Genomic DNA, 23621 nt, shown 5'->3' on the forward strand with positions numbered 1-23621 from the left:
AAGCCAGAGTCTGCAATATATCTGATGATCATCCAATCTGTAATTTATTAGTTAATCTTCACCTTAAGCACACACCAACTGTATAGTTGATTGCAGTGTGTCGATGTGTAATTAAATAGTAAAAAGAACACAACACATCGAGATTGGTATTGCTTCATTCTTCATACTTGCTTCATACTTACTTCGTTCATTACTCATCCACTTCAGTGCTCCTCCACGTTACTCCACCCAGTCCAGTCTGCTCTGCAGCACAGCGGTCATTAACACATCCAAACACACACAGCAGCTCTGCTCTGCTCTGCTCCACTCAGCCAAGCTCTGAGACCTGCCACATGCACACTGTTTACCATTCATCACCCTCCCTCACTCTGTACACACACCACTGCTTACCATTCCCCACCCAACCATGCCACACACACACACACACACACACACACACACACACATACAAAGACACACTTGTACACAGCACACACACACACACACACACACATACAAACACACACTCGTGCACTCACATACACATACACACACTTGTGCACACTCATACATGCACAGACACACACATTCATGCACACACACACACACACACACACACACACACACACACACACACACACGCATCCACACACACATACACACACACACACACACACACACCACCCCAGTTTCTGCTGTCCTCCTTTCCTGGCCAGTCCTGACAATGCTAATGATTCTCACTGGGGCGGGGGGGAGGGGGGGGGGGGGGGCAGGGGATGACGGGTGACAGAGCCAGCCAGACCAGGGCTGAGGGTGGGGGGGAGCCGGGGAGGGGAGGGGGGAGGGGGGAGGGGGTGCAGAGGCACGGGGGTCAGGGATGCTGGTGCACGGGCCGCTTTCTGGTGGAGGCTGGAGGATGCTCAGATGGAGGAAGATGGTAATTTATTACATTTAAGACAGGCATGACACCCTGAATCAGCCTGCATTCAGATCATGGGGTGGGTGAGAGGGGAGGTGGGAAGGTAAACACAAAGAGGGAGCAGAGGAAATGGAGGGAGAGACATAGGAAATAATGTGCAATGGGAGACTTTAGCCTGGGGCATGGTGCATGTTTTGCCTATTTCTGTATAGTTAGTGTATTTATAATTCAAATATATGCCTTTAATAATTCACTAGCAAGGCATATCAAAGGGCAATGCGTAAGATTTTGAACACAGAAAAAATAATAAATGTTTCCAAGTTTCCAATGTTTGCAATATAAAATGGGAAACTTATGTTTTGCTCTCCATGCTTTTACTGGTACATATTTAAATCACAAGAGCATTTGATATGTTCATGCAATATGCCTATTCTTTGTTTTGTTATACGTTCCTGTATTAGTGTATCTTTTCATAGAGGTCAGGCCAGTATCCATGCTATTTCAATCGGCGATCTTTGAAACAAATAAAAGGAACAAAATATTGCTCACATTATTGTCGACAGAAATACGCCACTAGATGGCAATGGACTTCAGTAATTTACCGGCATGCAGGTTCCATTGGTTTCCAGGGATGTCAAGTCCAGAACTTTGGACATGTCCAACCATGAAGTGACTATGGCTGACTGACACACTATGACTATGAATTATACAGAGTAATAGCAGCACGGACCTAATAGTCAACTCGCTATTTTGTCGCAGCCTCGACGTGCACTTATCCGACACCCTGCAGTTAGAGAGAGACAGTTAGAGAGAGAGATAGTTAGGGAGAGACAGTTAGAGAGAGAGACAGTTAGAAAGAGACAGTTAGAGAGAGAGACAGTTAGAGAGAGAGACAGTTAGAGAGAGAGAGAGAGAGAGACAGTTAGAGAGAGAGACCGTCAGAGAGAGACAGTTAGAGAGAGAGAGACAGTTAGAGAGAGAGACCGTCAGAGAGAGACAGTTAGAGAGAGAGACAGTTAGGGAGAGAGACAGTCAGAGAGAGAGAGAGAGAGAAAGAGAGAGAGAGAGAGAGAGAGAGAGAGAGAGAGAGAGAGAGAGAGAGAGAGAGAGAGAGAGAGAGACAGACAGAGATATTATGTCAGTGAAGGGATGATTTAGTCCGAACCAAGGCTTGGTGAAGACATTATATTTGCTTCATCAATATAGACAACAGTTAGAGAGAGAGAGAGAGACAGTTAGAGAGAGAGACCGTCAGAGAGAGACAGTTAGAGAGAGAGAGACAGTTAGAGAGAGAGACCGTCAGAGAGAGACGGTTAGAGAGAGAGACAGAGAGAGAGACAGTCAGAGAGAGAGAGAGAGAGAGAAAGAGAGAGAGAGAGAGAGAGAGAGAGAGAGAGAGAGAGAGAGAGAGAGAGAGAGAGAGAGAGAGAGAGAGACAGACAGAGATATTATGTCAGTGAAGGGATGATTTAGTCCGAACCAAGGCTTGGTGAAGACATTATATTTGCTTCATCAATATAGACAACAGTTAGAGAGAGAGAGAGAGAGACAGTTAGAGAGAGAGACCGTCAGAGAGAGACAGTTAGAGAGAGAGAGACAGTTAGAGAGAGAGACCGTCAGAGAGAGACGGTTAGAGAGAGAGACAGAGAGAGAGACAGTCAGAGAGAGAGAGAGAGAGAAGAGAGAGAGAGAGAGAGAGAGAGAGAGAGAGAGAGAGAGAGAGAGAGAGAGAGAGAGAGAGAGAGAGAGACAGACAGAGATATTATGTCAGTGAAGGGATGATTTAGTCCGAACCAAGGCTTGGTGAAGACATTATATTTGCTTCATCAATATAGACAACATTTGTTTTGATTTCGAATATTGATTGTGTTATATCGATACAATATATTAGTGGAGTCCATAGTCGGCTGTGTGTTGGGTTAGACCTCCTGTACAAACTTCAGTGCGAGGCTGCAAATTGGTCCCATTATGTCACTCGATTTTGGATTCAAATTTGCACAGAAAAGTTGAAAAAATATCATTAAAAATATACATTATTTGAAAAGCCCTGAAAGCGGTTCCAGTGTTCAGTTCAAAGAACACATTATAATCAATGTGTCTGCAAAAACAACAATTAAAAAAAGAACTGCAAAATGTGTTTCATATAGTAGATTTAATCAAATTGATAATAGCCTAAGCATACAACTTGTTTGATTAGATTGCTTGTGGTGTGTAAATCCAACAAAGAGAAAGTATTGATGCATGTATAGGCCTACAATATTATGTTTCATGTGTGTATCGAGATATCTTTTTTAAATTCTAAAATGAATTACTATTTAATTGTTTTAACAGTAAAATGCAATTAATGCTAATTCTATTAGTTAAAAATAAATAAATAATACACATTCGTTTCTCTGAATAGGATTTACCTTTTCCATCTTGAAATGGTGGTTCAACAAATCATGAAAAAATATTTAGCCTACAGAGAGAAAAGCCGTCGACTTAGGCTATTCAGAGTTATAGCAATATCCTACCAGGTTAATTTCTTATGTCTGGCTTTTTATCAGGAATGATAAACTAAGTTTATGACTGTAGTAAATGTATCTCTTTCATACAGTATGTTATTATAGTATTATAGGCGATTTTCACAACAGCTAATCTATTCCTTACCACCAAAGGTCAACTTGGTTCATAATGGATTTCACATAAGATTTGTACTGACATGCACCAAAATTAAGCATTTTATTTGTCCAGTATGATATGCGAACAATGCGTAAAATCCTTGATGGCGCATTTGTTACGAGGAAAATAAAGAAGTTAGCAGCGGGAACAAGTCAATTATTGTAGATACAAAATGTGTTTATGAAGATAATAAACCCCCCAGCTGGTGGGTGTCCGCTCCTGGCGCAAGACCTTGAAGAAGGAACAATCCAGAAAGCTAAGACTGGCCGCATGGCATAACACACACGAACACACGATACGCCCACAGCATTTCCACAATCTCAAGCATGACCCATCCTCACATTGTAACATTAGTATGCTGTTTACTATTGTAACATTAGTATGCTGTTTACTATTGCGTTGTTCAAATCCTGACGCTTGACCGGTGCGCAAAGGGACTTCAGTAATTTCTTGGCACTCAACTCTGCAGGCCCTACACGCCCCAAAATGTAGGTCTGCCAGTACAAATATGAGTAAATGACAAATGGCAAGATTAATAACTACGGTCACAAAAATAAGTAAACTATGTTAATAACCTATGTGTGCGTGCAATAGCCTATGGTAGTCTGGTTTTACCTTGATAAAGGTAACGTGGAGAATCGTCCTTTTCACTATTGACAATACATTTATTATGCTCTTTAGTCTGGTGTGTCATAAGCATCATGTAACAACTTACCTTTATGCATGAGGACAATGTCATTTTTCGGCCAAAACTTTTGCCTATATGGAGCCAATTTGAGGCAAGAAGTTGAATGCATATAAAGGTTTCAAAAATGCAATGGTTAGAACTACTTGTTTGGCTGGAAACAGTGAAAATAGTTAGGCTATTAAAGTGTTGAATTTCCATCCACCAAATTGTGTTGCGTTAATTGCAATGCTTATTCTCACTCCATACTCACTCCATACACCCAATCCATACTGCCTTGGCGACAAGAAGTGACAGTTATTTGCGTCACCCAGTGCTTTAGCCAATGCAAACATTCGCTGTCGTGACATGGGCATTTCTCCAGTCCCCCTTTATTTAGCTGTATACGACTGGTTACACCCACCCTCCTTTTCCGGGTTCCGTCATCACCTTCTCCCGCCGACCAGTGGAGCCAGAGACGCGACTCACAGCCAACCTGGTAACAGACTCTGCCTCACTGGGACGGAATGACCACGCGGACTGACGCACCGATATAGGCTTTTTTAATTTTATTTTTTATCACCGGACCTTCCTTGATATTATATTTCTTTCTAAACGGACAAACAGTGCTTTGGAGAAATAGAGAAATAGACTTCTGCCTTCTGGAACTAATAATCTCAACCTACTGTACATTGATTACCTGGACAACCAGTATCGCTGATTGACAGCCGGACGTCGATGCGCATATTGGAGAACTTTTAACTGCGTTGTTAGTGGTTCTTACTTGAGATGATTTTCAAATTGTTGCTATAATTCCTGCTGAAATAAGTGTTTAGTTTTTACTGCCACTGTGGTGCGGATTATAATTCCCAGTTGGATGTATAAAGCATCACACTGAAACACCTCTACGGATTGAGACAGTTTTATCCCCTGCATCTCCAATACTACAGCACATGCTGATGGCGCAACGGGTAAGTCTTACAATATTATATATATATATATAATACAGCCTAAAGATAACCTATTGAGTGTACTTCTTTCCGATTGTGTCAGGCTATGTTGTGTTTACTTTTGTTTTATAGTAATCAGACTGTTTACTATACTATCGGTACAATTGCTCGCATAGATACTGCGTGAGACTTAAAACAATGTTTTTCTGGCATGGGAGATTTGAATGTTGACACACTGTTTTCTCCTGTGCTATTTTGAGAGCTTTGATGTCCGCAAACTCCTAGTAGCGGCACTCCAACAACACAACAGTTTCTCACACTACTCTCATCTTCCTTTAGTACGATGAGCTTGCCCACTATGGAGGTATGGACGGAGTGGCGGCTATGTATGGAGATCCTCATGCCCCTCGGCCGCTACCGCAGGTCCACCACCTGAACCACGGACCACATCCAACACAGCACTATGGAGCCCACGGAGCCCACCCTCCCCACAGCATCATGCCCGGCATGGGCGGCGCAGTCAACGACGCACTAAAAAGAGACAAAGATCAAATCTATGGGTGCGCATCTACATCTGATTTTCTTTTTAGAGTTCCAATTGGGTTTTAAGCCACACTATTAGAGGGGCAAAAATAATACTATCAAACACTTCTTTTATTTTTTAGCTAAATATAATTTGAGACACCGTTTGCTCGAATTCAATGAGAGATGTGGGCGATAATTCGTTTTACTCGCACTGATGTTAGGATTTGGCGCTAACCTGGTGTGGTACACTTGATGGGTTAGGGTTAGGGTAACCTCTGGTAGCCTATGGGGGAAACCGCCAGACTCGGAGCAATAAAATGAATACCTAGGCCTAATGCAGTTCGCTGTAGACAAAATGTTGTCCAATTGTTAGGGCTGAAAGTTATATTTTCTTATATATATACTGTATATCTTATGGTAAGAAATAGGTTGTTCATGCTGGTCGTTTTAGTGGGAATAATTATGTATTATTTGTCTCCTTGTCTCAGTCATCCGTTATTCCCACTGCTTGCTCTGGTGTTTGAGAAGTGTGAGTTGGCGACCTGCACGCCGAGGGAGCCCGGAGCGGCGGGCGGCGACGTCTGTTCCTCAGACTCCTTCAACGAGGACATCGCTGTCTTTGCAAAACAGGTACAGGATTAATGAACGGACCGATTTGCAAAAAAATAAAAAATAAAAATAAAATCCTATCCTTGAAAAAAGGCCTATCCTTGTAATTGTTTAGTGGGCTACTTTGTTCTCTTTCTTAGATGTCATTAATGTTGCTGGTTTGGTTGATATATTGAATGATTGATTGATTGGTTGAGATAATTTACAATTGTAGCCAACTTTTTTTTTGTTTGTTTTGTAGATACGTGCAGAGAAACCTTTATTTTCATCAAATCCAGAGGTGGATAACTTGGTAAGTGTGCGTGTTATGTTCTTTTTTTACGCACCAGCTTTTGCACAGCCATGATAAATCATGTGATTTGGGCTTGTTTGAGTAGCTTCCTCGTTTGGAGCACAGTACAAAATGTTCTGTAGACCTTTGAAGGTGCAACAGGAAACAAACGAATAATAGTCAAAGCCCCATTCTGCTGCTCTGCAGTAGGTCTGCCCGGGGCTGCCCCAAAGCAGCGACTCTAGGAACCATTTCTGTGCTAATGCATCTATTTGAATAAGAGAAGACAACGGTCTAAGTCATGACATATACTGTAGCATACCTTATTAAAAAGGATCGCAGTAACCTTTGGTGTGCAATGCATTATATAATTACAGGCTATAGTTGAGCAGTGAATCATGCCAAGGAGACCTCAAGTAACACTTTGTCCTGATTTGTATCTTATTCTCCCAGATGATCCAAGCAATTCAAGTATTACGATTTCATCTTTTGGAATTAGAGAAGGTAAAGAACACTATTTTGTTTTACTTGATGCTTTACTTTTCTTCGTAATTTCGGTTACTGCCCATGCAGCATCATTTATTGACACACGGTTTTAAAATGACATAACACATATTTACACATATTATTCAAGGCTGTTGCCCTCATTCATGAGAATCATTGTATTCGACTTCTATAGGTGCACGAGCTCTGCGACAACTTCTGCCACCGGTACATCAGCTGTTTGAAAGGAAAGATGCCCATTGACTTGGTCATAGACGACCGAGACGGCTGCAAATCCGACTTTGATGACTTGACAGGATCCGCCACGAATCTTGCTGATCACGTGAGTGTCTTAGCTTTGAAATTAGATCTTGGTGCTATATTTGAAATGTGTCCTAAAACAATTATATTTGTTTTCGTATACAATATATGTTTACAGCCTACTGTAGGCAATGAGATAAACATTATTTCTAGAGAACGTGATTTTTGCATTAATTGTGAATAGTACTATTGAAATCAGTTGAACTTGTGAATATAGGCTGTAGGATAGGCTTATCATTCTTAATAGCCTCATAGTACAGCATCATTTGAGTGCAACAACTGCAAATAGTTTTCTATTTAAAAAAAACTACAAATTAATAATAATTTTGTCTAATATCAGCAGTCGGTTATTATGAATGTGTTATCGTGTGATCAAATTATTCTACCTCTGGTTTTTTTCTCTTCCTTTTGGTTGTGTGTAGTCCTTCAGAGGGTGTGTGTGTTTCCACTATAGGTTACTGAGGGAGGGTGTGTGTGTGTCCACTAGACTAGACTACTAAGGGTGTGTGTGTCCACTAGGGAGGGTGTGTGTGTCTACTAGGCTACTAAGGGAGGGTGCCGTGTGTCCACTACTAAGGGAGGGTGTGTGTGTCCACTACTAAGGGAGGGTGTGTGTGTCCACTAGGCTACTAAGGGAGGGTGTGTGTGTCCACTAGACTACTATGGGAGGGTGTGTGTGTCCACTACTAAAGAAGGGCGTGTGTGTCTACTAGGCTACTAAGGGAGGGGGTGTGTGTCCACTACTAAGGGAGGATGTGTGTGTCCACTACTAAGGGAGGGGGTGTGTGTCCACTACTAAGGGGGGGGGGGGGGTGTGTGTCCACTACTAAGGGAGGATGTGTGTGTCCACTACTAAGGGAGGGTGTGTGTCTATAGGCTACTAAGGGAGGGTGTGTGTGTCCACTACTAAGGGAGAGTGTGTGTGTCTACTAGGCTACCAAGGGAGGATGTGTGTGTGTGTCCACTACTAAGGGAGGGTGTGTGTGTCCACTACTAAGGGAGAGTGTGTTTGTCTAGGCTACTAAGGGAGGATGTGTGTGTGTGTCCACTACTAAGGGAGGGTGTGTGTGTGTGTCCACTACTAAGGGAGGGTGTGTGTGTCCACTACTAAGGGAGGGTGTATGTCTACTAGGCTACTAAGGTAGGGTGTGTGTGTCTACTAGGCTACTAAGGGAGGGTGTGTGTGTCCACTACTAAGGGAGGGTGTGTCTCCACTAGGCTACTAAGGGAGGGTTTATAGAGCTTCTTCATGTCTTCTTAAAACTGAAGGGTTCATCTTCATCTGTAACTCAGAGAGAGAGAGAGAGAGAGCCAGAGAGAGAGAGAGAGAGAGAGAATGGCAAAATAACTTAAAAGAAAACAAACATGTCGCAGATGTGTTTAATATGCATACTAAGAATTTAAATTGTGAATTTTCACTCATGATGTTTTGATCCTAATGATGTTTTGATGATGATGATGATGATGATGATGATGATGATGAAGTTCTGTGTGGTGAGGAGTGCAGCTGTCAGGATCTTGTTTGGCCTCTCCCTCTAAAGACCAGTGTGTTTTATTTACACTTGAAAGCTGAACCGATCGGATTATTGTTGTTGGTAAAGAGGGGGGTCTTTATCAGTCCTTTGTCCCATGGTGTTCCCCTAACATTGGGTTTTCCTATTCCCAACCCTCCTCCCATCTCTGTCACATTTAGAAAGGAGCCAATTCAGGTGGCAATAGTTTTTTAAACCCATGCTGTAGCAATAATGCTCCTGTTCACATTGTATCGGTGAGAGAATAACTATTCCACATACGGGAAATAAGTCAGATGCTTTTACCAGTACAAACAATATATATAATTGGATGTTTTCTGAATTCTCTTGATTCAGCGATTCTGACACAAATGCACTTTACAAGAGTGAACGTTTTCCAATTTCGCTCATTTGACAGGACGTCCCCCCCCCCCCCCCCCCCGCCCCTCTTCTGATACAGTAACACCCGCTGCATTATGTATGTAGTATGTGCTGCATTCCTCTGGGTGTAGAGACACATGACATGCATAGCTACAGGATGTACATGAATGTTAACCACTGTGTATTGGGCCTGGTCGTGTTGAGAGGACTAACAGCTGTATGTACATTAGTAGGTATTTGTGAAGGCTGGCACATACACACATACGCACGCATGCACGCAATACACACACACACACACGCGCATGCACACAAACACACACATACACATACACACACACACATGCACGCACACACGCATGCACACACGCATGCACACACGCATGCACACACGCATGCACGCACACACACACACACACACACACACACACACACACACACACACAAAGCCGTAAGCTGTGATGATAAGGATTAAAAGAAAAGAAAGAATGATGCAGGAGAGGTAATAAAATGATTATTATGGTCTAAAACATAAAAAAAAAAAACGTCACAATTACTAAGGAACGAGGTCCCGTGTGAAATATATCAGTCTAAGTGAGTTTCTCTATGTAGCATGAAAGAAGCATGCTTATATACTGTGCTGTATGCACAGCTTTCAAGCGATAAGACTTAGTTTAGGGACGACTTGTTTGAACAAATGGCATTTCAGTTGGGATATTTGTTTAGTGACGAGGCTTTGTTGCCGTGGATTCCATTGTGTCTCTCCAGGTGAAATGTATTCGGCATCTTACTCCTTCTCTTCTAAACTTCACTGCCTTACACGAACCTGAGCTTCATGACAATATCGTAAGGGATAGACGATACTGTATCATAATTAATTGAATCTTAACAGCTGGGGTGTGAGACAGAACTCCTTCACTGGCTTGATGAAAGTGGAAACACATGGCACCTCTTTGAATGGGGGGGCAGCACACAGAAAGATTGCAATTACTGTGTGTTCTGATGAAAAAAGGGGGTTCATCGTGGAGAGGCCTCATTCACACAGAGCCATTGTTGCCGTGCTTATTCTTGTCATTCGCTGAGCTCTTCATCTGATCACCATCCGGCAAACAGCTGACGCAAAGAGGTTGAAGAGGGGTCTGCTGTTTGGCTTCAGCTTAAGGCTGTCTGAGTACCATGCCCAGTGGCCCAATAAATAGGGTCTCTGCCGGGTCCTGGGCAACAGAAACAACCAAGACACCGGTGAATTCAGTCGCTGCTACTGGAACTCTCCTACCGAGCCGCTCTGCTCTACACAGCTTCCAGTCTAGCGATAGCTAGCAGTTGTATATTAGCTATAGCAGTTGGATATTAGCCTACAGCTGTTTTTGTTAGATTATTTTTGGCTCCTCTGAGAAAAATGGTAACTTGGGGTTTGAGGGTTATGGGTTTGTTTGTGGTCACTTCTCTCAGTGACACCATGGTTAACACTTAGTGCTGTGTTTTATCCTCTGGGTTTAGGTTTAGATCTGAGGTGATGTTGTGTGTTGGAGGAATTACATTGATGTCCACTGCTCCTCTCTTGTCTTCTGTTCTCTAATGTGTTTTCTCTCTCTCTCTCTCTCTCTCTCTCTCTCTCTCTCTCTCTCTCTCTCTCTCTCTCTCTCTTTTTCTCCGCCTCCTCTCCTGGTGTGTGGTGTAAATGGGGGGATGTGTTGGACCCTCTGTGAACCCCAGAACCCCGCGTCCTGGAGAGACCTGGATGACGCCCACTCCACCCCCTCAGTGGGCACGCCGGGCCCCTCCAGCGGGGGACACGTCTCACAGAGTGGGGACAACAGCAGTGAGCTGGGTAAGAGACACATCTCCCCGCATGCAGATCCATATCAAAGACGACCTGAATGGTGACCTCATACAAAAACAATGATCATTATGTAGGGTTAGGGTTAGGGTTAGGGTTATGTAGGCTATGGGTTAGGGTTAGGGTTAGGGTTATGTAAGCTGTGGGTTAGGGTTAGGGTTAGGGCTGTGGAGCTATCTGAGTCTTTCCCGAGGTCTTAATGATAAGTGATTATTCAAACCCATTTACTTACGTTAATTTGATAAATACAAATACATTATACTCTCTGACCATGGAGGTGTTTAATCCCTGTGTATTTAATTAGATGCAGATGTTAATAGTTTGATAGTGATTAGCCTAGCCTCTGTGATGCCATGGATTTACTGATGTGTATTATTCCTTGTCATTGGTTATGCATTATGTTACCCACAACTGATGTACTTTGATTGCTCCCATATGCCTGCTGCTGTTAATCTGGTCTGGTGATGAGTTCAGTGGAGGGTGTAAATGGTTTTATGACGTGTTTTTGTTTTTCTCTCTGATGGCCTCAGTAAAAATAGAATAGACTTTAAAGCAACTTTCCACCCTCAGCCCATCAGGCATCAATGGCCAGGGTGCTGATGGGAACAATGGGAGGATGCTTTGCAAGACAAGAGAAATTCAAGGGATGAAAGGAGAGTCAGAAACACAGATTAAGTCTCTTCCTCAGATTTTTACCTCAGAAGGTTTTTTTTCCCCGTTCTGTGATGTGAAATATCATAGGGAGTGTGATTTCTTTATGCGATTGTATGTCCTAACCATTTAGTAGATGACATGAAGTGAGAGAGAGAGAGAGAGAGAGAGAGAGAGAGAGAGAGAGAGAGAGAGAGAGAGAGAGAGAGAGAGAGGAAGGTGTGAATGGCTTTTTCCTTTGGATGGCTTTTTTTAAACAACAGCGGGGACACCCAGGGTCCATGCCCTTTTGACCTGGGAGAGAATGCATAGAAGAAGGGGGGGGGGGCAGAATGCCTCCTGCCAGGCTGGAAGGACAGAACACTTTCTGTATGAGTAACAAAGGGAAGAGAGGAGCCTAGAATGATCAGAGCCTCACTGCTGATCCAGGATCTGTGGCATGCCTACCTGCTGCTTCTCCTGGGGGCCTCACTGCCTTGTTTTCATCCCTTTCTCATTCAAGGAGACGAGTAAAGCAAACACTTTTACCATAGGAAGGGAAGAAGGGGGACCTTACGTCAGCAGCCCTGGCCTGGCCTGCAGATTACCAACGCTCTTCAAAGCACCTGCTACTAAAAGGGGGGGTTTCCCATTGTCTAATGGACATTAGTCATGCCTCTGTGGCCTCATGAAAGCCTTGAAAACTACTGTTTTATCTTATGGGGGGCACTTAGTGGCTGCCTTGTGGTTTCCGCCTTTAGTAACCACAGGTAGTTGATATGTGGTCGGTGGTGTAGTTATGTGTGTGGCTGTGTTAGCATGTGGCTAACCCATGGCTTATAGTCTTTGGTTGTTTCCTTGTAAGCTGTGTGATATGCAGAGGCCTCTCTTTGATACGGCCTCCCCCAGGGTGACTGCTCAGATGGGAAGAGCTAAAAAGGGGCTGAGCTATCCTAGGAATGTTTTTTTGAGGGGGTGGGGACTTGGAATGTCCATGACAAAGGCAAAAATAATACAAAAGGGCCAAAGGGAGCTGTAATGCTGCTGTACACTAGTGTTTAAAAGAGGGAATGCAAGAACAGGATGCAGTGCCATCTTTTGTCTTCGTCGATTGGAGCATTCACCGTATATCGGATGGAATCTGGGACTGGCAGTGGAGACATGCCGATGACATCACAGTCCGATGACACTGTAGGCTAATGCCCGTCAATGCCCGAATCTGTCACAAGGGAGTTCTTAGACGTAACAAGCAGAGAGGCACGAGGAGGAGAAGTGTTCATCTCAATCTGGCCTTTAGCGATCACTACTCAAGATCAATAGGATTGCTGCAGGCGCGATTCATGATCCTGAGAGAACATCAACATCAACATCTCACACTTAGCATTCACCTGCTCTTGGAAGCATTCCAGGCTGCTCCGTTTAGCGGTGTGCATCATGGGTAATAAGATGAGGGGGCTGAGAGGTTTCACTAGTGATGGATCAGGGTCCTGGTGAGCTCATTAGGCACGCTGCACTGGCTCTGCATCACTGATGCATGATGGGACACGGCAATCAGCTCTGCTCGCCACGCTGCACTCCGTCTTGTGGACATGTCATCATCTGATGCCTCTCTGCCTCATCTAGTTGTCCCAGTTACTCTGTATACCTGACCACTGAAAACTGCTCTGATGGTGGCTGATGATAGAGAATGGGGGAGGGAGGGAGGAAGAGAGAGAGAGAGAGAGAGAGAGAGGGAGAGAGAGAAAGAGTGAGATGGAGGGAGGAAGCCAAGGCCAGAGATGCCTCTTCTTTATAGTATCTTAGGGTGCTGTTTTCCCTACAGCGCCTGGGGCGATACTCCAGCCTTCCCTGCGGCAGAAGGCGCCCCCCCCCCTCTGTGTCACGCGTGCAGACACACAGAGACACGGAGGCGGAGAGCAGGCAGGCAGGCAGGCGAGGGGGCAAGGCCAGGCAGCGTTCCACGGGTAGGACAGAGAGAGAGAGAGAGAGAGAGAGAGAGTGCACCGTCACACTGGCTGGATGGCTGAGTTGCCAGGGAACAGTCAGGAGTGATTAGCGTACTGGAGGATCTGCCCTGCGGCCTTCCCTCTCTGGAGCAGAGAAAAAGAAGGGATGGGGAGAGGAGGGGGGATGGGAGGAGGGGTGTTGTGCTCCTTAGATATAATTAGGCTGAGTGAGTTCTCTGTCCTTTTTCTGTCTTTCTTTCTTTCATTCTTTCTTTCATTCTTTCTTTCATTCTTTCTTTCTTTCTTTCTTTCTTTCAGTTTTTCGTTCTTTCTTTCTTTCTTTCCTTCTTTCTTTCTTTCCTTCTGTCTTTCTTTCTTCTTTTCTTTTCCTTTTTTTTCTCATCTGATTCAGGAGCACCAAAAATTACTGCTGGGTTACAAATTATAAGGACCATAAAATGTTTATATTGACCACTAGATGAATGATGAAAGACTTACATTTTGATCACTAATGCCATTGTAAGTCAGAATCATTTATCATTTCATGACGCAAAAGCTTTTCTGAAAAACTTCTCCCAGCCAGTGTGATATTAATGTCCTCTCTGAAAGCTTTTCACTTTCTCCCATTTCTCCCATTCCCTTTCTCCCTGTATGTTCCCAGAAGTTCAAACCAACATATAAAAACCACCAAAACTATATGAAAGAAAACCGTCCTGTTAGAGAGAGAGAGAGAGAGATCAGATCGAGGACAAACAAAGTAGAGCATCATGCATGAACTAAGGAGAGAGATATGGCCAAGCCTACAGTATGCCCTGTCCTTGACTTGGATTACACCATCAGTCCCAGCTCCCACCACCCCCCCCACTCCCACCACCCCCCCACCCCGCATACTCATCCTTTTTAATGTCAATATTCATTAGCTGAAATATTTATGCATGAATATGGCGCATATAGGCGCCCTTTGATTGATGCATCCCCAAAAACAAAAAGACACGCCAGGGCGAATCTTAAGAAAAGTAGGGTTCCTGTCCCGCCTCAGGGGAGGAGGCTCTCAGATGCATTATTCACACGCCCTGCAGGCAGGCTTTCAAGGCATCTCTGCCCCGAGGGCACGAAGAATAACCACCACTGTTAAAAGTAAATCATCTCTGCTGATGCACAATTAATGGGAGAGAGGGAGAGAGACAGAGAGAGAGAGAGAGAGAGAGAGAGAGAGAGGGACAGAAAGAGAGAGAGAGAGAGAGAGAGAGAGAGAGCACCCCTGTGCTGCCAGGGACAAGGGCAACGGCGGGAGTCTCAGCTTAAAGCCTCAGCCTTCCTCCCTTGATCCGTGCGAGCGGTTCCCACTGAAACCAAACAAGGATGCATGCTAATGCTAATGCTAATGCAGCAGGAGAGCCTGCTCAGTGGTGTGTCACAGACAATCCAACACAGACAGTCTGGAAGGGAGGGTTTGGGGGCAGGGCATGGGTCGGGTGGTGCGGGGGTGGTCAGCGAAACCCCCACCCCCCACCCCACCACCACCACCACCACAAAAAAAACAATAGAAGCCCCCTGTCCTGCCCTAGTGCACATCCACAGCCAGATGAGCACCCTGCCTTAAACTTCAAAAAAGGAGGGTGTTTGTTATTGTGCTTTCATATCTAAACTGTGGGGGTCTTATTGTTGTTGTTTTTTTTCTTGTCTTTTCTTTTCCTAAGCAAATCATTAGTCTATATCAAACAGAGAAAGCATATCAATAAGAACGCTGCACATTGTGTCAGGCTGCAGTTCGTTCCAACGTTCATTATTCTATGTCAAGCATGCGGATCCTACAGTCATTACTTCATGTCAAATGTGCAGCTCAGATTGAATTAATAGCTGGGGGTTTTATTGAGCTCTCTCCCTAGAAACTCCTCTTCATTACCCAGGCAGTGCGGAGAAAGGCCAAGGTGCGATTCTGAATCGTTGCCGTGTATGTTGCCGTGTGATGCAAACTAAACCTCAGCGGTCCTTTCATCATGTGTTTGTGGAAAAGGGAGGTGATGGGACTACATTAAAGCTTTCCTCTCCTCCTTTTCTCCTCTCTCCATTTTCACTTGATCTCAGGAGATGGCCTAGACAATAGCTTGGCATCGCCGGGCACAGGAGACGAGGACGACCAAGACAAGAAGAGGCAGAAGAAGAGAGGCATCTTCCCCAAAGTGGCCACTAATATCATGCGGGCTTGGCTCTTCCAGCACCTTACGGTAAAGGCAACCTTACCTCCATCACTACACTCAACACTCCTGTCTGCCTCGCTCACTACACCCAACACTCCCTCAGACTCCCTCTCTACACCCAACACTCCCTCAGACTCCCTCTCTACACCCAACACTCCCTCAGACTCCCTCTCTACACCCAACACTCCCTCACTACACCCAACACTCCTGTCACCATTTAATACAAGGGCATCGAGATGTGCCTTTGTAGTCCTTCGCCGAACGCTTTTCTCTGTGGTGTTTTTCTTGTAATACAGTAATAACAAGCATTCCTGCAAAGGCACAGTACGCTGTATAACAACAAGTGGAGCGTGTTGTCCAACGCTGGCCTCTCCATCATACCGGCTTGTTAGGAATGACGCCAATTTAATCAGGAATGAAGTACGTCTGACAAAACAGACGCAGACTTTCCCAGAGTGCAACCTTCTGTTCACCATCGGGAGGAACCGTTTCAAAGTCCGGCAAAAAAGGAGGGTGAGCGAATCCCCATGAGGAGAATTTCACCTTTTATCTGCGGCGCAAAAGACGCCGCTGCCTCCTCCTCACGTATTCTACTTTTCTCGCCTCTTAGATGTTTTCATAGATGTTTTCATGCCTTATTTGTTTGCTCAGTGAAAGGGCCACAAAGGTCCTGTACAGAGAGTAATCCCTTTCTTCTAAAAAAGTGCTACCTTTAGATTTTCCAGATAGAAAAGGAGGCTAATTGAATTATCCCCTCTCTGTTCCCTGTCCTCTTTCAGGCTAATTTGTTGAGCACAAGTGTTTACCACGGCAGGATGTGCCTCTGAAAAGTGTGTGAGGGGACTTTGGCCTCTGAATGGCCCATTGCAACACCAAAGCGATCAAGCATTCATGGGCCACGAAGGGTGTGAATGGAGCAGGATTATGTTTTGTCAGACTTTACCATACGTGGTGGTGTGAGGTTGGGGTCGAAGGGAGCTCTCTGTATATCGTCTTAGCCTGTAGCCTTTGTGGTCTATTCTGAGCACCTCAAAAGATCCTGTTTAAAAAGCTAAAGAGAAACCAGCTGTGAAAGGTTTAGATTCATTATATTATTCATTGTTAGCCCATTAGCCCATTAGCCATTAGCCTATTAGCCTGGTCAAAACGGTTGGTTTCCATGCAAACAATGCTAATGCTCTGCCCCGACATGGTGATTGAAGCTCTGTGTGAAGCTCTGTTCATGATCATGTACACAGTTACAACCCCATATAGAATCTAGAAGTAACAACACTGTAGAATCAGTGGGAACAATAATACGTTGCATTTTGAAATGTTGCCATGTTGCAATGTGGACACTGGAGTCTCCTGGGAACAGCAGCATAATAACTCTATCTAACCCTAACCCTAACTGTACCACAATAACAACCCTAACACTAACAATAACCCTAACCGTAACTGTACCACAATAACAACCCTAACACTAACCCTAACCGTAACCGTAACTGTACCACAATAACAACCCTAACCCTAACCCTCACCGTACCACAATAACATAACACTACAATATGAGACCACAACATGAAACCATATTACCATATATAACCACACTCTGGTCTGAAGCACTGACAGTGGCAGAGGTTTTTATTTTGGAAGTCGGGGGGAGGGGGGTTGGGAGGAGCAGTAAGTCATCCGTCATTAGTCTGTCAGCCACCAAGCTGGGAGGTGACCATGACGATCACTTGTGGCAACAATGGGCTTTGTCACCATAGTTTCGATGTGTGTGGGTGTGTGTGTGTGTGTGGGTGTGTGTGTGTGTGTGTGTGTGTTTGAAGAAAGGCTGTTTAAAAATGAAGTGCTCGGAGCTCATCCCTCACCGGTGACCACAGGAGGTGACACACACACACACACACACACACACACACACACCCTGACAGCGCCAAAACGGGGGCACGCCCGCAACCCTGCACCCAGTACACGGGTCACCTCTGTCTGCCATCTGCCAGCCTCCTCCCTCTGTCACACAGCCAGCAGAGAGGCAGGGGACAGGGGGACAGGGGGACAGGGAGACAGGGGACTGGCCCTATTCAGGCCCTAACAAAGGCTCGCATTGTATCCCTTTGTGTCTCACCCGATCATTTGTCAAGTAATGTCAAATAATGTCAAATAATGTCAAACAATGCCACGCGCTTTTAGCCAGAAGTGTTCAGGGCCAAGCAGTGGTCAGTCTTGGTTTTTCACTTGTGCTTATGCTAACTAGAGGAATGGAGGTGTCTATACGCTGACAGGGGGGTCACTGTGTATATGGATCTGTCACAGGGCGTGATTACATTTCCTGAGTTTGGATTTATTTTTCGAAGTAAAGTAAAAAGCCTCAAAGTCTCAAGATTCAAGACTAAATGAATGCAAGCTGTTTTTTTCTCTTAAGCGCTAATGTTTTTATGCCTTTATGTCTTTTGTCCACCACAGCACCCGTACCCCTCAGAGGAACAGAAGAAGCAGCTAGCACAAGACACGGGCCTCACCATCCTGCAAGTGAACAACTGGTGAGCAACTGCACCTACTGTACACTACACTACTCTTACTCTGCTTACTATTACCTTTAACCTGCTTACCCTGCTTACTAGCAGCCATTTTACCTCCTCCTGCCAACTCACTGAAGGATCCTATTCTCTATAGACGTGGTTTCTGAACAGGCAGATGCTTTAGCCGAGCTCTGTGGGCTGAAATGTAACTGCTATACTCCATCTATCTTCTCTGTCTGGAACGCTCTGGAACATTAAAGGGGAGATGTGCCCCCCTTCCTCCCTCCCTCCCCCCCTCAATCCCCCAGCCTCATTTTACATGTATGACATGATGGATTAAAGCATCTTTAGGCCGGGCACCCAGCCCCCTTTGTAGATGGCTTAGCCAGTTGGGGAGGCGGGGAGGGGTGGGGGTGGGGGTGGGGGGGGACTAGGGTCCAATCAAATGATCACAGAAGCAAGTGAACAGATCCAGGGTTTAGTTTCTGGAGGTTCAGTTCTGTGTGTCATCTAAAGCATCATTTTACTGAGAGCTTACACAGGGTCAGGTTTAGATTAATTGAGATGACATGAGGCTCTATGTATTAATCCTCCCAGATTCCGTGGTGGGATCTTCTTTGAGTGTATCAGTGTTTTCAACAGACCTAATTACAGAGACGTGCACCTCTAATCCCAGGAGTTAAGAAGACCACGGGTTTTAGTCATGGCTCTCCCCAATGCACTTATCAGAGCAGGCGAAAGCACCTAGCTGTCCATTCGTTGGGTACATCTACGGCAAAAGAATTGGTAAAATGGTTAGCCTTATCGTACCCTGAGGCTAAGGCTAAACCCAAATCAATAGATATTTTAAGCTATGTGACTTCCTGCTAATACCCCAGATCACGTCAATAAGAATAAACCAGATTATTACCCTAATCCCAAAAGACATGGCGGATTCCAATTCTGAAATTGTCATCGAAAATTATCATATTTTAATATGAATGTTCAATGCTTTGACTGGGGTCCTATTTCAGTGAGATTAGAAGAAAAGCAAGAAGATAATTGGTTCTGTATAAACTGTTTTTGTCTAACTTGGGTTAGATACAGGGTTATGCACAGTCTGTTTCTCCTAACAGAGATATGATGTTTCTCCTAACAGAGATATGATGTTTCTCTGTCTCTAGGTTCATCAACGCCAGGCGGAGGATAGTTCAGCCTATGATCGACCAGTCTAACAGATCAGGTAAAACATCACTTGGTCTTCTGTACTTACACCAGGCATTTCACCATGTATTTGTTTTGAAAGTAAATGGGAGAATGACTGTACTGTAGATGGACTTTACCCTCGTAATGACTGTACCCTCCATCTCATGACTGTACCCTCTATCTCATGACTGTACCCTCTATCTCATGACTGTACCCTCCATCTCATCCCTCTATCGGATGGCTGTTCTCTATCCCTGCAGTGAGCCAGGGGCCAGGGTACAGTCCTGATGGCCAGCCTATGAGTGGCTTTGTACTCGACGGCCAGCAGCACATGGGGATCCGCCCTGGCGGTAAGCAGTCTGCTCTGTTTGGTCCTGTTAGTCTGTTCATTATGTATATTCATGTATTTTCCCAGTATGTGTATACAGCCTTTCAATGATTTGATTATTTCTGTTTCTTTCCTCTTCCAGGACCAATGGGGGGCATGGGTATGAACATGGGCATGGATGGGCAGTGGCACTACATGTAGACCCTCCACTGAGGCCAGCCTGCAGAATGGGGAAGTACGTACAGCAGCTTCTCTCCACTTCAGATATACATTAGTCACCCCACTCGCCCCCATCCTCTATTTCTCTCCATCACTCCTTCTCTCTCCCTTTCTCCATTTTTCTCTCTCTCCCTCACTCTCGGTCTCAGGGCCCAATCTGATTAAGAGTCTGGTAATACTCCCCCAGCCCTCCCCAGCCCCCCCCAGCCCTATCAGCTCTCTCTGCTGTGCTGACAGTTCACAAATCAAGACGTATCGCCTGCCGGAGGCACTGGAGCACAGAGAATTTTATTTAACACCCACACTCCACTGCTCAATGAGCCACGCTATAATGACACTTACCTTGATTAATAGAGCTCTTTATATGTAAATAGGAGCCGCATTTGCCTCACTTTTCACTGGGGCCAATTCCACCAACACAGCCCCCTTTCCTTCTGATAATTCCCCTGGTTTTGCTAATGAAGTCCAAAGAGCAGATAGTGACGCTCCCCTCCTCGGAAAAAAAAAAAAAGAGCCACATAGAGACATCATGCACTCAGTCTGAATAAATGCTGGCTATATCATTTTTATACAATTGAATCCAATTATTTCTCATTGAATGACCAGTTACTGTAATAGCTCAATGTGAAGACATGTTTTCATCCCTAATTTCATCTGTGGTGAGACCATATGCTGACGATGGCAGTAAATTTACCCAAAGCTCTAAAGCTCTGAGGCTCCGGTTGTTTTCAGTAATATAGAGCTATGTCCCATGCATGAAAGACGTCAGAGGCATAACATTTATCTATCAGAGGCCCTATGAATTATCATGCCTGAACCTGTACTGTCCCATGTTGGTGTGAGCTGTATATCTGCCTCTGTCATGCGTGTTTCACATCTGTAGATATACTTATTTGCAGTGCACGAGGATGTGTGTGTGTTTGAGGCTGACATGGCGTTATTGATGTTCCAGGCCTCACTCAGGTTCGCTCAGGGACGATTCCATCTGACCGCGTGGTCCAACGAAAGCGTGACACAGCCCAGTCACACCTGTACCCATCTGACCACGCCCACCTCACAGCCCCCCTGGAGCACAGAGGACCACCCTCACCCTGGGAATGCCCACCTGCACAGACTCTGCCCACATTGACCTTTAACCCCATTCCTGGAGAGGAGACCAGGACCGAACAAGTTCCCAATATATCAAGACCAATCTTCCAAAACAAAACAGGACTTCTAAATGAACAACGGAAGCTGATATGACCTCGACATTTTGACACGTCTTTGTTTTGTTTTTTAAATTATTTATTTATTTTTCTACAATGGTGGACCATGAGGACAAGAACCTTTTAGTCTTTGCCCAAGATATACTGACAAATATTGTACATGCGTTGCCACACACACACACACACACACACACACACACACAAACACACACACACACACACACACACACACACACACACACACACACACACACATACTTCCAATGACGAATACACATGATTTTAAAACAACCACTGTGGAATATCTAAAAAGATGATGAAGACTCTAAGAGCTTTAATTGTTGTGGTGTATAGACTTGTGCTTTTCATTTGATTGTTCTGTCCATGTTTGCGCTTGTGATCACTAGTTTATAGTGTGAGAGTTTATTACTGATCCCTCCCTGTGCTCTGGAAGAGAGACAGTCTCTGAGTTGCCATGGCTGCAGATCCACCCATCTACGACCTCGCCCACTCTTTATTATTATGAATGTTGCCCAGGTGTTTTTATTGACCCATGCACTGAATCAATTTCATATCATTTTTTATCAGTTTTCATTTGGATTGCTCTGTGTTCTTTTGAAATCGGACTATAACACTGAGAGCTTGTGGTCGGCTACTGGCAAGATGAAGAACCTGGACTGATTTTCATTTAGATAATGTTAAGATAGTTTTATAGCACAGAAAGAAGGGAAGGGTTTCTGCACTAAAAACCAAAATAAAAACGAATTTTAAAACATGAGCTCAGATCTTTTGAACGAGTTTTTTTTCCAGCACATACCGTATATCTCTCCCTCCAAGGGGCCTTCTCTTAGGCCTATTCGCTGGCAAAGTTCGGTTGTTTTCGGAAATGTAAAAAAATAACATTTCAAAACTATGTTTTATTGGAAATGTAATTGACTAGGCTACACTGCTTTGGTAGGGGAGTCATATAAACATTTTGAGATGAGACACATTGTCATGCATGTATAGCCTATACAGTTTTTTTTGTATTATTGTTTAAATATTTTGCGATAACATACAGTATTTGAGGCTACTTATGCATCCGGTCACGTTACAGTTTTGGTCGATGTGACGAAATGCTGTGGCTGCTTTTTATTCGATTGATGCTGACAGGAATGATGGATGACCTATTGAAATTCAGGGAGAATCTCACAGCGACTCCCAATCTTTTTTTAATCAAATGTCGCATTAAAAAAGATCAGTTAGCAACAGAAAAAAACTACCGGAAATGTTTACGCCTGCATTACATTTTCAAAATAAAACATTTGGACTTGGACAACACAGAGAATAAAAAGGAAAAATGACAAAACCGTAATAAAGAATTATGAATTAAATAATTTCGTCGATGAATGGTTGTTATCAAGGAGATTTCTACATTATTACTGCATGGTTCAATGTTTTTTCGTTTCTCTTGTTTGCTCTCTCTATTGCCTGGGAGTTTTAGACCAGAGAAGAACAAAAAATGCTGTGGGCGACTTTGGAGATCATTTATCAATGTCAGCCAGTAACGATCTGGTCTGTATTGATGAGTAGAATTACATTAGATGAGAGACTCGTGGACCAATGGCAAATGTGCAATTATGAGATATAATAAAGCTAAATATTCCTATTTATTCATCCAAGCATTTGGTTGTTGTTGTTGTTGTTGTTGTAAGAAATACGCTTTGGCCATTAGTATTCATTCCTGACAGTCTTGATATGATTTCTATCAATTATTATTAATAATAATAATAATAATAATAATATTATTGTTGTTGTTGTTATTATAATTATTTAATTCATATTGCGTCAATGATTGGGTATAACCAGTTTTATCCTACATAAGAGATCATTACACCACGTCAGTGAACATAGAGCTATAGTGTCATTTACACAACGGTGAAGCGCTTTGAGCTTATTCAAACTGACAATTATTTCCGATATATGTATTTTACCTGTTGATTAATAACACATTTCGAAAAACGGATTTTGGATTTAGTTTCGCTATAGGTAATTCAATGGCAATATCGTTTTCAAATCAAAATGGAATAGGCCTACTATTTGTCATGTTGATAATGCAGTAATCATTTGTCTCTCAAATCAACAAAGACTGATATTCAAAAGATTAAAGTTATTATTGTTTGATCAACACATCTATTAGGCCATGATAAATCGACGTATACCAATATATAGGCCTACCATTGAAGAAAATTCTAGCTCCGGTGAATCTATCTATGGATTTAATCCATGAATACTGAGATATGAACTCGTCTA

At 43.9% G+C, this 23621-nt stretch overlaps 1 protein-coding gene across 3 annotated transcripts; it reads left to right on the forward strand.

The window, feature by feature from the left end:
* Positions 1 to 5176: 5176 nt before the first annotated feature.
* On the forward strand, positions 5177 to 20106 carry meis2b (Meis homeobox 2b; the record flags this gene model as incomplete). Of its 3 annotated transcripts, none has more annotated exons than XM_080538847.1 (12): positions 5177 to 5194; positions 5513 to 5733; positions 6187 to 6328; positions 6549 to 6599; positions 7032 to 7082; positions 7258 to 7404; positions 10988 to 11102; positions 15776 to 15915; positions 18337 to 18413; positions 19556 to 19614; positions 19838 to 19927; positions 20048 to 20106. In XM_080538847.1, 12 exons carry the CDS (start codon positions 5177 to 5179, stop codon positions 20104 to 20106), a joined length of 1170 nt encoding a protein of 389 aa, XP_080394973.1. The 3 variants fall into 3 exon arrangements, with proteins under 3 accessions (XP_080394973.1, XP_080394974.1, XP_080394975.1); XM_080538848.1 differs by having other exon boundaries at positions 5183 to 5194; positions 7258 to 7401; XM_080538849.1 differs by having other exon boundaries at positions 5183 to 5194; positions 7258 to 7395.
* Between the last annotated feature and the right edge of the window lie 3515 nt (positions 20107 to 23621).

This window comes from Nansenia antarctica (assembly GCF_963989245.1).
Source record: "Nansenia antarctica genome assembly, chromosome: 1".
Lineage (NCBI taxonomy): Eukaryota > Metazoa > Chordata > Actinopteri > Argentiniformes > Microstomatidae > Nansenia > Nansenia antarctica.